Source organism: Electrophorus electricus, chromosome 19 (assembly GCF_013358815.1).
Source record: "Electrophorus electricus isolate fEleEle1 chromosome 19, fEleEle1.pri, whole genome shotgun sequence".
In the NCBI taxonomy this organism is placed as follows: domain Eukaryota; kingdom Metazoa; phylum Chordata; class Actinopteri; order Gymnotiformes; family Gymnotidae; genus Electrophorus; species Electrophorus electricus.
In genome coordinates, this window is record NC_049553.1 from 13534556 (window position 1) to 13549924 (window position 15369).

The following is a 15369-nucleotide window of genomic DNA, read 5'->3' on the forward strand; positions in this document are numbered from 1 at the left end:
ATGCATGTCTTTGTGTGCGATGTTCTGAGTGCGTATTAGTGAGTACAGGCACCGGACATCTCCCCTGAACACACACTCGTGGACGGGAAATTCCGAAATAACCGCAGTCCAAATGACAGGATTCGTGCTGTCATCCGTGGTCACGTTTCTGTTAGCACGTGTCTTGTCGAGGCAATGCTGTATTGTAAAAGATGGACTTTTCTTGTCGCTGTAAAAGATGGTATTGCTTCTCTTTGTTTGATCCGACGCGCGACACTTTGACACTTTCTGAGATTCATGTATGTGTTCATCCTTGCGTTGTTCGTGGTCGCTGCGCGTCTTACACAGTGTGCCCTGTCATTTCCCATCATTCGGATGAAATCATGCTTGTGTGGATGTTTAAACGAGGCGGTTGCTGATTTACCCAACCTATTCACCAAGTTAATTCTGACCGTGCTAGCGGAGCCATGCTGTACGGTGTCGATGTGATGAAGCTGGTGGAAGATGCCATTTAAAAACCCTGCACGGAAATGTCACGTTAGTCCCGCCACCTAAAGCTCGCCCCTTGGCCGCTCACGTTAGGGCGAGAACCCCCACGGCACATCTGCGCACATCTAACCTTCTCATTAGCCTGCAGACATGCGCTGCTCTGTTCTGGGATCGGCGTAAACCTGGGAGCTGCAGCTAGTTAAAGCATGTGTGCGAAGACTTTCCGAAACAATTTTAACATTTCTGCGCAAACATTAAACATTGTGTATCACATGACCCTGTGTGTAAGAAAATAGCCAACTCCATTTCTAACTGAATGTGCTAGGGATATATGGATCATCAAATATACTGTATTTTTATATAAATGCGTTGATGTGCATAAAATAAAATAAGATAAAAACCGGGGGTATTAAAAAAACTGGGCCTTGTCTAATAATATCGACGTCACTCGCCCGCGCCAACATCCGAGCTGGGGTGGAAATAGCTTAGCGTTAGCTCTGCAGCTAGCTAGCCACCTTACAATGGCCTCCAAAGCTGTGAAAGGCAAGAAAGTGGTGAACCAAGAGGAACTGAGGCGACTGATGAGAGAGAAGAAACAGTCCTCCGAGCGACAGAAACGCGTGGACTCTCCACACGCCAAGTACACCAGTCTCGGGCACCTGAGCTGCGCGGTGTGTAACGTGCCAGTCAAATCGGAGATACTGTGGCAGGCGCACGTCCTGGGTAAACAGCACAAAGATAAAGTAGCTGAACTCAAAGTTAAGAAAAGTCCTTTCGAAACCAGCCAAAGCTCAGAGCGATCACTACTCAAGAGGAAAGGACCAGAACCTGAGCTTGGTACGGGGAAGAAAGCCAAAGCCCCCAGCGCAGGTCTGCCACCGGGTTTGGTGGAGGAGAAAGGCGCAAGTGCCCCGGCTGAACACGCCGCTGGCCCGGGCCTCCTCCTGCATGAGGACGAAGAGGGGGAGCAGGAGGCGATGGATACCACGGATAACGAGAACAGGGGCGGTTTGGGTCCGACGGCTGGGACCAGTGGACTTCCCGCAGATTTCTTTGACAGCAGCAGCGCGGCTGTGGCCGGCGCTTCTCACTCCGGCTCCGTGTCCAAAGCGGACGAAGAGAGAACCGCGGAGAGAAAGGAGAACACGACCGAGGCTTTGCCAGAGGGCTTCTTCGACGACCCGGTCAGAGACGCCAAGGTGCGAAACGTGGACACGCCGAAAGATCAAATGGACAAAGAGTGGGAAGAGTTTCAAAAGGAGATGCGACAGGTGAACAGCGCCTCGGACGCCATCGTGGCCGAGGACGACGAGGAAGGTCGCATTGAGCGCCAGATCGATGAAATTGACGAACAGATTGAGTGTTACCGCAGAGTGGAGGTTCTGCGAGCGAAACAGGACGTCGTTAAGGGCAAAGTGGCGAAGCACAAGCCAGAGGAAGTCCGCGAAGCGTCGGGAAGCGATGAGGAAGACGAGGAGGAACTGTTGCATGTGTTGTCCAGAGACTGGAGAGCGAAAGGAGCACTCGCATAGAGTCTCTCACTCGTTCACGCTTTCCTTTGCATTTTGTAATCTGCTGAATGTTATTTTTCGTTGCTTTGGTTGGTTGAATTGTAGGGTTTGTAGTTCCCACTACTTGTCCCAGCCGTTTCCTTCATTATATTTTCCTTCTGTTCTCCATTAAATCTTGTAACTTTATCAAGTGACATTACAAGTAGTTTATCTATTCCAGTCCCCAACCCACAGGCCGCCAACATCTCAATCTCTGTATTTGCAATGCTCTTGATCAACTCCCGGTCAGTAATACTCAGGACTGCAAATACAACCCTTCAAGGAATCATAAATCTGACAGATATATCCAATATTCCTTTCTTCACATATACACCGGATTTGTGTTCATATGGGACCCAAAGCAAGCTGGTAAGAGGATTCAGTGTTGCAACAATATAGTGTTTCCCACTCCTGGTCATTAGCATGCCGCTACAGCACACTTAAGTCTGTTAGTTTTTTCACCATGTGATGAAATTAATTGATTTGTAGTTATGGCTTAATTCAATCATCTCAAATCAATAAACCCAGTTGCTGGTAGACCTGAGATATGCAAGATTTAAATATAGACCATATACATATATAGTAGCGTCACAAAATCATCTGCTAATAGCATCTTTAAACACAGATTAAAAAAGTGCATCTAATTATAATTTCTGCAACACAGAAAGAGAATGGAAACACTCACATAAATTAGGACTTTGTACATGTTACATTAAAAAGCAACATGCAAAGCAAACCTGAATTTATTACAATAAATATACAATGCTGGGTATTTTACATGATTACATTCCCCAACCCACTCCTTCACATGAGCAATTTTTGAAAAATGGGCCCAAGCATCAGCCTACCTGCTCTGACATTAACCACCCACTGCCACGTTGCTATCACGGTCAACACTTTTTCCTGGTCTGGGGAACTGTGAGTATTCCTAAGTGGTGCTGGTTGTAGTTGACATTTACAATATAATTTCTCTCTGTATTAATTTTGAGGGTATTTCTGAACTTGAAATCAAGCAAGCTCAGCACAGGGCTAGGCTCTGTTCACTGTACTGCACAAAAACAATGACAAAGATATTGCGGGTGGAGGGGGAACGACAATTGATCTCCGTTTATTCAAAGAAGCAGTGCTCCTGCCATAGGCTAACGGTCAGACTAATACCCGTTTCCTAAATTTATATTACTAAACAATCAACAGATTAAGGTGACTGAATAGTTTGAAACAGCATAAAAAATACTCAAATCTAATCAGTGGTGGTGTTTTTTTGTTTGTTTTTTTTTTAAACTGCCTGTCAAGACCTGCCCTTCCCTTTGTATAAGAGGTGCGGGACGATTCTCCTCCCAGATACATTGAAATACTATATCTGATTAAGTATATAGTGTTACATTATTGCTACATCTGCTGAATAAACAATTAATTGGTAAATTAAATAATTTAGAAAGCTTGCCTTCTTAGCCCTTCAAATTGTAAGTTCAGACTGTGATTAGAATACAAAGGAAAACATCTCATTAGAAGAGTATATAAATAAGGGAAGGGGACCTGGGTTGTCAAGTTTTAGAAAACCTGACACCATGACTACAAACATTCAGGCAATGGCATGTGGGAATGGGTCATTTTTGAGCATAACACTATGGTTCTTAATTGGAAGGTTATGCACCAAAAACTGAAATATAAGTATTCGCCTTTGATTACATACTAATCTCTATAACATTTACATGTACTAAAACAAATAAAACTCATACATCATCTTAAGAATCTTTAAACAGGTTCTTCTGAGATTGATTACAGCACTGTAAACGGTTACATCGAATCTGCTGTCGCCAAGGGATAACGATGAAGTAAATAGTTCCACTGGTGACATTTACCCTGTGCCAATGGCGTGCAAGAATCATCTGTCCACCGCCTGTCATCTGACTTCTCAAACACTGATAAAAACGTGCCCACACGAATGAGAAAGAAAAAGTGCCGCGAGCCATGAGCCACCACACAGACAGTCGCCGCCGAGGCAGTGCTCCGTCCAGTCGTCCAGCCGTCCGCTGCGGTCTCCTCTGATCCCGTCCTCTTCATAGTCGTCCAACTAATTACACAGTTCAAAACTGAGCTCAAAGGGCAAGAGCAGCCCGCAGCTCCACCAGGGTGTACCTGTGGTCCTGGTCTACATCGTAAGGCTCGAGCACGTGGGCGTCCGGAGTGGCCGGCCCGAAGAGCTTCCTCAAGTCTTCATACGACACACCAACAGACGCGTAGCGCAGCTGCACTTTCAGGAGCTCCTCCAAATCTGAGGCAAAATAGAACAGAGCAAAGATGGTCTATAGAAGTATTCGCTTATGATGCTGTGAGAGGAAATCAGACATTGCCCCATCTGTGACAGTAGTACGGGCACAGTCTGTATAAGTGCCCTTCTCTCCCTCAACCACTAGGGGCAGCATGGGTGCAGGAAACGACAACCAATTTAGGCACCTTCAGCAGAGTTGACTCCAGGAAGTGTTACAGCTTGCTGCATGGGTGCCTTCTCTCTCCTGGTACGGTCCTTAGCAAAAAACCGTGGGTGCAGAGTGGGCTTAGAACTTGAAGACTCTGTGAGATGTAACAAAATGTGATAGAACTATGACACTTTGCAATCATACACATAGGAGAATATATAACAGCTTCTTTATATCAAGATCTGTAAGGACTGATACATACCAGAATTTGCATCATCTTCTGTCCTCTTGTTGAAGCTTCTGCTACTGACACTGGGATCCAGAGTCAAGGGAGACTCCTAAACACAGTAGATTACAAGCACAGGTAATTTTTAACAATCATGCTGTCTTCATAAGGAACAAAAAGCGGTTCACAGTTTATTGAATGGTAAAACCACGAGAAATGTTGAGATTAAAAAATAAAAAAACAACAAAAACAAAAAGAAAGCAGTCTTCATAGATCCAAACACTTTTAATACGGTTCTCAAAAATAGTGGAATATTTTTACTCAGATTTTTCTCAGAACATCATAACTGATGATCATAACTATAATTAAAGTCACATTCTGTACATGGATATTGATGTGTGTCTTTATGCATTTTCCCCCCAGAGCTCAAGGCACTGAAGCACCCAGATGTCTTATTTACCGCATCACTCTTTTTAGTCTCTCCTTTCGTTTGGTCCTCCATAAACGTCTGCATCATCTTTACATCATGTTGAACACTAGTAAGTGTGCTGCCAATTGTAGCAACACTCTACAGGGAGCAAGCACAAATACGTAAAGACATCAGGTATTATACCCTTAAAAACAAATCTATATATGAAATAACTTGTACTGATGACTGTGTAGTTTTTGAGAAGAGATTACTATTATTTTTATTTTCCAAGGCTTTTGGGACGTCTTACCTTTTGGAGCTCTTCCACCGTCACTGGCAATGTAATCAAATCTGATGCTGATTTAATGTTTGCCTTGAGGAGGTTTACAGCAGACTCCAGTGTACTTATCTACATGTACAGGGAAAAAAAACAACAACTCTCAAATGAAATTTCCCATAACAGGGTTTTATCTTACTGCTCTTTTGCATTAGATGTTCCCAGGTGGGATATTCTTTTCACTCAGATTCGCTAGATTGTACAGATGGCATTATACCACAACGAGCCAAGTCGGAAGGTGTAAAGCGTTTGAGTGTAAGGATTCATGAGGCCTGTGGTGTGAAGGAACTTGAAAGTGGTCATCCAATTTCACTGCATGGAAACAACTTTGCTCACATGCACTGCACTGTATACTTTGGGCACTTGTTCTTTTCACGCAGCTGTGAAAGTTGAATGGTGGACTTAATGCACAACATGTAATGTCCCAGAAAATAAAATACATATAATATACATGGACAGTCAGAAACGTTAAGCTGAGTGTCATTATTAGTAAAGCAAACTAAACAAAAAGCACCTAGCATAATATGCTTGTAGGGGATGTACCTTCCTGTTCATGTTGGTAAGATTGAACCACAGTTTGGTCAAGCCTTTGTCTCCGCTCTCCATGTTCTCCAACATCTTCTGTTTTGCTTTCAGCTCCTCACTGAGCTTTGGTATTTCATGTGAAGAAGCCGTCTGAGCTGATTCCACTGTAAATACAAACACAAATCCTTCAAACGGTTACGCTGTCAGGGTGCTCATGCGTGGCTGAACTGCTGTTGTGCATGTGTTCTAGAACAGACTGTTCAATACACAGATAACTGTCAAAGTGTAATATAACATGGTTTAGCAACTTTGCAGGCCATTTGTTTTTAACAACTTACATTTAAATGGTTTTATGGCTTAATCATTTTATGCATTTATGTGGCAAAAGCATGCAGTGAACACAAAAACATTTTGGTCATTAAGAAAACTAGCTATAAAATAATAGTAATATTTGGGTTTTGGAGCAAATCGATAAAATATACTGAACAGACTACAAGTTCCACAGACTGTGTTCACTTCTAACTTACTAGTGCGAAGTTTCTCTTTGAGGGAATCCAGATCTTCCTTAAGTGCTATTTGCATCCATATCAGTCCTGCTATGGCCATGACGCAAGCAGCCAAAATAATAAATACGCACAAGGGGTAGCACACACTGCAGCACTGCGCATAACTCCTGCAGATAATGTAAAAAAAAATGCGCGTTAGTTACACTCAATTCTAAGCTTATTTAGAGTTATCACCTAGCTAACTAGGTAGTCATGTAGCTTATCTACCACGATACTTACTTTTTGAAAGCACCGACACTGCTTAGGTTGCTGAAGTCATCGTCTTCCGAACTGGATTCGGACTCAGAGTCCGGCGGCTCGGTTCGAAGTAACCTGTGACCAGACCCCTTCTTCGCCTTTTTCCTCTTGCTTTCGCCAAGACCTATCAAAGCATTGAGCTCTTTACGCTTCTTCATCTTCTTCTGAGGGGTCAATGTTCCGACTGACCCCGACTTAAGGCCGACCAGATCCAATGTTTTATCCAGTTTGATTTGTTGACAGCTGACGCTAACCAGAGTACGTAAAACCAGCTTTATTTACTTCCACCAAACGCAGCTAATTTCGCTGAACTGAGTTGGATAGGTTAGTCAGCTGGCTTGCTAACTGTCAGTTCTGGGTTGACAGTTCATATAGGTTATCTAACGTTTCTCTGCTCTGTCACGGGATGGCAAGAGATGATAAAACAACAACAACAACACGCTCCAGTAAAACTGCGACTGGCTTTAGCTAGCTACATTAGCTAACGCTACTTTACATGTCTAACGGAGTATCCTCCCAGTTCCAAACAGGACCATGGCGATTTCGGCATCCTCTTTGTTGTTTTTTGGAGGATTTCCACCAGCCGTAGACCTTACTTTTCACTTTTCGAAGGTATTCTCCCAAACGTTTAACGGTGAGCCGCTAGCCGGCTAACGCTCGAGCTCGCTTTCGTTGTACCGCAAACCGGAAGGCACGGGATAAGCGTCCCAGCCCTGACGCGCTTACGCGCGCGGCTCGGCCTCCGCCGATCTCACGGTCACGTCCCACCGAGGGGCTCGTGCGGCGCGTACGTCGTCAGTCCGTTTCAAAATAAAAGGCACTGACGTCATCACAGTTCCGACTCCGGTCGCTTTGTTTTAGTCAGCCCTTAAAGCGCCGCATAATGTGCTCTGAAGTCAACGCAATGAGGCACGTAGACGCGTTGTATTTACAATGCTGATCGCTATCTGTTAATGTCAGCATGGACACTGTTTTTTCCCCTGCAATCATATTACCATTCATACTGTTATGCTTAAAACGGTCTTGAGTAATTCTCACTACTCTAATTAATTTGCATTATTTGATGAGCGTTTGTCTAGTTATCCTGTATGATGCCGTCAGTTATTTTCAAAAACACGCTGCTCATGTTGTATGGTTAAAGCTGTTTTCTGACCGCAGTTTCCACGGCGCTATTGAGTTTGCGCTACGTTGTCAAGCATCTGTCTCGTTATCCTAACTTATACCACACTCATTCCACTAATATTTGCACACGACATGCCGACCTCACACCAGTCTGTAACTGAAGTAATTGAGTACTCAGTTAATGCTGTGCTGTATATGGATGTATGTACCTGCCAGTAGATATGCACGCCATTCATAGTTTATAGGCTTCTATTCTATTCTATTCTATTCTATTCTATTCTATTCTATTCTATTCTATTCTATTCTATTCTATTCTATTCTATTCTATTCTATTCAAGCACATAATGACACAGATTACTTCGATACAGAGGTAGCCTACAGTCTGTGACTGCTGTCCATAATCAGTAGTGAACATACTCAGAGCATGTAACGTCACAGATTTCGAACGCCCTGGCAATGATTCATGTGTGTTATGAATTCTGAGTTTGAACAACAAATGGTGTGTGACAGTTTGTTTTCTGAGCCAGTGCATTTTGTGTTTGTGTCTTCATTTCATTTGCAGACTTTATTTTAATAATATTTTAATGGTAATTGGAATGCGGCACAATCTAGTTTTCTTGTTCAGGCTGCTTAAGACATTCTAGCACATTTGAGTTCTGCCTGTTAAGTCGATAGTGTGTTCACTGAAGTAGCATATTAAAAACTTGAGAGAAGGTATTAGGCTAGATTATTGGGAACTCAGTGACTCTAGAAATGTTAGAAAGTTGAATGTCAAAATCATTAAAAACAAATTCTTATTCATGAATTGCACAGTGAGGACAAAAATGTGATAATGCATTTGAAAATCTTTTACGCTTACACAGCAAATATTAAATTCCTTTGGCTGTTGCCTAGTTAGCACTGCTGCCTCACAGTAACGGTGACCCAGGTTCAGTTCCCAGCCTGGTCACTGCCTGTGTGGTGTTTGCACCCTCTCTCTACCTGTGTGGGTTTCCTCTGGGCACTCTGTTTTCTTCCCACATTTCAAAGGCATGCATGTTAGGTTGCTGAGTGTGTGTGTGAAGTGGCCTTGTGTGTCCGTGTGAGTGTGTGTCCTGTGTGTGTTGGGCTAGAGCCCATCCTGGCAGCAGGGTTGGTTCCTAGATTGTGCCCTGTGCTGCCAGAATGGGCTCTTGCCCCTTGAAGCTCTGAATTGGATTATGAATTAATTTGAATGAATGCTGCCTGTGTAGTCTGTAGTACATGTAATGGTGATTTGTTCTGTTGTTCTTAGTTTTAAAAAAATCTGATATATTCTTACCTGAACGTACAGCGTCAATTAAGGAATTAGAGTGTAGAGTACTCAGACATACCAGCCAAACAGTGTTTCATATCGTGACTAAAACTTAATAAAACCCCCTTTCCCTTTGAGAATATTGTGAATAAAACTGTTAATGAAGCCCTTGTTGCCTTTCAGATTACCAAGATATTCAAAACATGCAAAAAGTCATAAAGAAAAAAAGTCATTATGAAAGCACTGACCTTAAATGCTTGGCTACCAAGTCAAGTCTAGCCAAGTCCAAGTTTATTGTCATCCTTCCATATACTTAGAATACACTGCAACAAGATGTCATTTCTTTTAGTGTATGGTGCAATGCAGTAACAGTACAGCAGCACAATACACAGGATGATAAAGTGCGTATGTATAACACAACACAACAGTACAGCCGCACTATAAAGTGTGTATGCAAAACACAACACAATGATACAGCAGCACAATACCCGGGACTATGAAATGTACAACACAACAAGAAGAGTTCAGAAGAAGCAGAGAATATAGGAGATACAATCCAATACACAGAACATTAATCACAGAGGACAGTGTCTCTCTGCGCAATCTGGCAAGTAAGGACAAAATAATGATGTCTGTTTGGCAGCTGCTGGTGTATTTTCTGAGGAGGTAAACTGACACACACAGTCATACTAATAAATATGAATGGGGGGTGGGGGTGGGGGCCATTCCCAATAGCAGCAGCATGATGGGGGTTAGTGTTTGTAGAAGCAGGATGGGGGTGAGTGTCACTAGCAGCAGGATGAGGGTGAGTGTCTTTAGTAGCAGGATGGGGGTGAGTGTCACTAGCAGCAGGATGGGGGTGAGTGTCTGTAGTAGCAGGATGGGGGTGAGTGTCACTAGCAGCAGGATGGGGGTGAGTGCCTGTAGTAGCAGGATGGGGGTGAGTGTCACTAGCAGCAGGATGAAGGTGAGTGTCTGTAGCAGCAAACTAATCCCTGCCTCTAATGCTATACCTGGCAACATGGTAATTCCCTGTGCTTATTCAATGATGTACAAGAAAGTTACCTTAGTAACTTAGTAAAGTTACCTTCATAGTCCTGGTGGCGATGGGAAGACTCATCACAAATTCGGGTGGGCCTAGGGGCAGCAGGCAGCAGCGGGTTCAGTAGCCTGACTGCACCTGGGCAGAAGCTGTTGTGGAGTTTGGCAGTGGTGGCATGGATGCTCTGGTACTATCTGCTGTACAGGAGGGTGGAGTGACTGTAAATGGGGTGGGTGGGATCATCCACAGTGCTAGAGGGTGGAGAGACTGTGGGTGGGGTGGGAGAGATCGTCCACAGTGCTAGAGGGTGGAGAGACTGTGGGTGGGGTGGGTGGGATCATCCACAGTGTTGGTAGTTTTGCAGATGCAGCACTTGTGATAGGAGGTGTTAATGGTACCATCTTTCACAGGAGTTATATTCAAATCCAGTTTTCTAAATGTTTTATCTGCACATTTGTGTTACTCATGCATCACATCTTTTGTGATTAAAAGCACTATGATTACATTTTCCATAGTGAAACACTGGCATTGTGTAATTAACTCAGACCATTGCGATTATGGACAATAGTACTGGTGACAAACAGCATATCATTTCAGGATTAAAAGCGCAGACAATTCCATGCAATTCCATGCTTAACAGTTCACTCAGCTTCACTCTAAAAAGTGATAATAATCAAACTTTGCTGTAAACAAAATAAATAAATAACCAAATGGCCACAGATCATGGTATCTGTGGGATGTAAACAAAGCCACACACAATCCTCTTTCCCAAAACATTACCTGCAGTTTCATGACTTGACACTTTCGTGTGGCCAGAGGGGACCCAGGCTTGATTTAGCTTTGGGTGTCCTCCCTCTCTCTGTGTTTTATGTTGCCAGATGTTATGAGTTTGCCGTCCGTGCTGTTTGCGCTTTGAGGTGTTGCTTTACAAGCCATCAGCACGAGGTGCTGCGGGAGGAGCTGCTGAGATGTGGTTCATTTTTCACGTGAATCGTCTCCCCAGCATGAATGCAGTGATTGGCCGACCAGACAGTTACTTCCTCTTTAAATAGTTCAGTGCACTATGGTCAATTAGTCATTACAAGCATCTTGTAAATATTGTTACTATACTTTTTTTGTCTGGAATTGAAGGGGTGGGTGCCGTTTTCGTTTGCATTTTTCCTCCTGTTTCTGTGCTAGGCAGCCAGAAAAGAACTGTGGTAATTTACTTCTCTTCATTTTTAAAGAAAAGAGTTCCTGGATTGGCGTTAGTTGCTTTGTTTATAAGCTGCCTTAAGCCCACCCCAAAGGGACACTCCTGCTTTGTTTTCTTTATTTTGAAATGTGATTGTTGGGCTTTTTATGATTTAAGATGATAAAAATGTTGAAAATCTACCAGAGTTGTGCATGTTTGTGAAGTTTTCATTCATACTGCTCACTTTGGGTCCTAAATTATTGAGCCCATGAGGTGTTTTGTGATCGAGCCATAATACCCTGACTCAGGTCAAATGGGTGTTCTCTCTATCATCCTGACTGAGGTCAAACCAGTGTCCTCACTTTGCCTTGACTCAGGTCAAACAGGTGTCCTTCCTCTTGTCCTGACTGAGGTGAAACGGCTGTCCTGCCTCTCGTCCTGACTCAGGACCGGTCCTCTCAAACGCGGCCCGCTGAGAGCTTCTCGAGTGGTGAATTTGATCTCGTCTCACCCAGAATCATGTCAGAGCTCGGTGGGGGCACCATCTCCTCAAAGCCTTCTGCAAATCCAGTCTTTGTCAGACTTCACAAAGATGTTTCTCTTTCTCTTTTTTTTTGTTTATTTTTGTAAAGACCCACGAAAGCCTGCTGGCACAGGCGAAGCCTCCACAGCAGGGCTCTTCCTGTTCAAAAGCTTCAGAGGTATTTCATCCGTTTGACGCCGCGTCCTTTCCGCTTTTTGTCCACATCCCGCATGAAGGCGGTTGGGGTGGTGTGTGCGTGGGTGTCGGCGGTTTGGTGGTGGCAGGGGCATCTGATTAGACAGAAACACTTATTTTCAATTTTCACACTTTGTTCGCTGTATGGGGTCCTTTAGGCCTCAATGAGACCGAGTCCGGTGGTTTTAGATGGAGGACCTTCTGCTTTCTGAGAGGAAGTGATTATTTCATAGCATGATGAAAATAAAATGCAGGGCTAGATTGCTAATCAACATGCTATTCTCTGATTGTGCACTTTCATGTGAATCCATGTTGGCATGGAAAGAATAGATGCAGGGACTATTTATTTATTATCTACTGTTTCCTGGAGCACAGGCTCTTCATTTGCTGGAAAGGCAGTTACCTTTGGTGCTGGTTAAGTTGACATTTTGAGGTACGGTGCAACTTAATAATTCATTATTCATCAGCCAATATTTATCAAGGGCCTCAAGAGTGCTATTCTAAGATCAGCTCTCACTAATCAAGTTATTAGAATTATAAGGCAAAGACTGCTTCTTTAGCAGAGCTTTGCTCTGAGAAATGAGATGAATGCAACCCCCTTTCATAAATAGAGCATATAAGATAATTATTTAGTGGGATCAGGCATATGTATCTTAATTATTTATCAGCAATGGTTCAGAAAGCCTGAAAGATGGCTGTTTTGAATCACCAAATTTTGCAAACACTAGAAGAGCATGAACTAAGTACAGAGTGATATTTTAATGAGATTAACGAACAGTTTGGAACTAGTTCTTTGACTGCATCTCACAAGTGGCTGCAGAGAAAGAATTGCTCAACAATGGAATTTCTACTTACTGTAAAATTGGTTTACAAGAAACAGCTAAAGAATGTTGACACGGTTTCACCTGCAGACTTTATGTAAGAAATAGTCATTTAAAACCTGGCTAGATGATTAATGGATTTTGGAATGTTAAATGTAGCCTACTATTTTATGTAGTTTAGCATGATTAAAAACCTCTCGTTCTGTCCAGGCAGGTTTTTGTCATGTTGTCTCTACATTTTTCTGTAATATGCTTTCAAAACCAATGCGCAAGTTTATTCTAACCTAAATATCAGGATAGTATATTTAACCGTAACATAAAATTCCAGTAAATTGCACACCCCGAGATTCTGAGATCACCAACAAACGTATGTTTTTTTTTTTTTTTTTTTCAGTTTAGCTAAAATGATCATTTTAAAAATACAAATGACCACAACGCGGCGCTGTGTTCACACTCAGTAACTGCGCTGCCTGACTCAGCGAAGTTTTGAAGGAAGGAAGACGTGATATGCTAAGGCACGAGGTCTTAAAATGCATCGGAGATCGTTTTTTCAGTAATGTCATTTCTGATCCAGGGCATCTCTATCGCTTCATGGTTTTAATCCCTTTGAAAGTAAATTTAAAGGTGAAGAATATTTTTATCAGAAGTACCCCGGGAGACCATTTGAATTTCATATCACCGCCTCTCGTCTAAGGAAACTCAATAGAATTCTCTAACATGTCATTCAAAAATGTGTAAATTGATCAAATATCACAAAACATGTTATTATTTAATCCCATCAGTTATACAAATCATAGTATTCACTTTTGTAAATTAGTTTTATATTTCTTTAGTCCACTTTCTTGAATAATACGAGAGCACAAATGCTGAACCAATCACTTTCTATTAATTTTTTTAAAAGACATTTATTTTAATTTATTTATTTTAAATTGTATTTAACATTTTTATTTTATTTATTTATTTAATTTAAAAATTCCTATCTTGGATAAGTGTTCAAGATCTGATCGGTACTGGAGACCTTTTGGAGACCTTAAAACAAAAGAAATGAGTCAAGAATGCATTTTACTTTTCAGTGATTAAATCATTGTGCTGAAATCGTTCTATCACAATCTTTATCACCAAAAGAGGCTGAAGTGAGCATCATATTTAATCTGGTCTTCAATAAGGTATTTTAAATCATTAAAAACTCGAGATAAACGTAAATAATACACATTCTTTCCATCTGCTCGATGCCTTGTCTATACTTTGAATGAATATAGTGCATTCAATTTAATATGACCTATTACATTTTAATTACATTAAAAAAAAAATACCAGTTATCAACTCAAATAAACATACAACAAAAATGGGTGAGATTATATTTATCATTATACACTCACACTTCTTTGTTTGACACTTGAACTCTTGATAATTGTGTTTGATAAATAAATCATTACCACAGCTGACAGTACCAAACTGATTCAACACTACACTGGATTACAGTTTGTTAGTTTTTATTCATTTGTATATTAATGCATTTATCAATCAGCATCCAAAGAATTTTCAATTTCTTTGTTGGTTAATTTTTAATGATGTTATGACAATGTAATCCTTGGTCTGTTGGTGGTGATTGATAAATATAGTGCACCACTACTCACAAAACCCCTTTTTCTAGACTTATTTACTCTTCGGTTCATGTATGTTGCTGTTTTACATAAATCGCTTGAAATGATTGTATATAGAAGTTTACATCAAAAACAAAATGAAGACTCACCAGCTCTGAGTTGATTGTATTATATTGGTTTAAACTTTTAACACTGTGGTGTCATGGCAACTGTTGCAATGTCACTTTGTCCCGTCTGGGCTTCAAAGGCTTGCTTTAGCCTGGTTCAGTTAGACCTTAGCAGGAAAGGTATTTTGGCTCCCACGATAAAGCCTTATTCATCAACGTCAGTGTCAAGAGGAAGAGCCCCGAGCGATCCCTCTTTGATGAATTGCTCCTGATCCAAATTGGCATGCATGCTGAACATGGCGATGAACTCCCTGAACACGCACATCAGATTTAATCATCGCGTGTGGTGTCAGCCTGGCCAGACTCTCACCTGCCATGTCCCCGAAGGCAGAGTGCGGGAGCCAGGAACGGGGCGAAGCCGGCAGGACCAGATCGTCTTCAGGAGACGGCGTGTCGGAGCGCTGGCCGGGATGCTACAGCAGGTTAGACGGGCTTTAGTACACCGCTGGGAGCGCTTGGTTATTCAGTGGACGGAGGCTCTGTTACTGAGGGCACATTGTGAATTTTCCCCATGGAGTCGCATTCATAGCCTTGCCTGAGCTTCCCTCCTAACCCACACACCCACCCCCACACACTCAGGCACTAAGCTTCGCTTATACATACGAGAGTAGTGTGTGGTTTCTGTAAGAGTGTTGACAGACTTTAATGTAATGCCGAAGAGAAATTGTTCAGTAGCCTTGCTGGCAAAAGAACTAAAGGAAAAAAAATAG

The 15369-nt window shown here is 42.3% G+C and overlaps 3 protein-coding genes across 4 annotated transcripts in view; 1 reads left to right on the top strand and 2 right to left on the bottom strand.

The window, feature by feature from the left end:
• The window catches only part of LOC113589218 (ankyrin repeat domain-containing protein 13C-like), an 11826-nt gene extending 10949 nt beyond the window's left edge, over positions 1-877 (bottom strand). Inside the window, exon 1 of one of the 2 annotated variants that reach the window (XM_035536631.1) lies at positions 1-877. This exon is cut by the window's left edge and continues 1 nt beyond it. The gene's annotated coding sequence lies outside the window, so the exon portion shown is untranslated. The other variant, XM_035536633.1, reaches the window with a different exon arrangement.
• Positions 878-911: 34 nt separating this feature from the next.
• Positions 912-2178, top strand: znf830 (zinc finger protein 830). The gene has a single exon (XM_027028569.2). It carries the CDS (start codon positions 990-992, stop codon positions 1998-2000), a length of 1011 nt encoding a protein of 336 aa, XP_026884370.2. The 5' UTR covers positions 912-989; the 3' UTR covers positions 2001-2178.
• Positions 2179-2704: 526 nt separating this feature from the next.
• Positions 2705-7474, bottom strand: efcab14 (EF-hand calcium binding domain 14). The gene is made up of 8 exons (XM_027028568.2): positions 6721-7474; positions 6463-6608; positions 5954-6099; positions 5384-5482; positions 5125-5232; positions 4701-4776; positions 4476-4592; positions 2705-4293 (listed from the first exon to the last, which is right to left on the bottom strand). The coding sequence occupies exons 1-8, from the start codon at positions 6894-6896 to the stop codon at positions 4118-4120; spliced, it is 1044 nt and encodes a 347-aa protein (XP_026884369.1). The 5' UTR covers positions 6897-7474; the 3' UTR covers positions 2705-4117.
• Positions 7475-15369: the final 7895 nt, after the last annotated feature.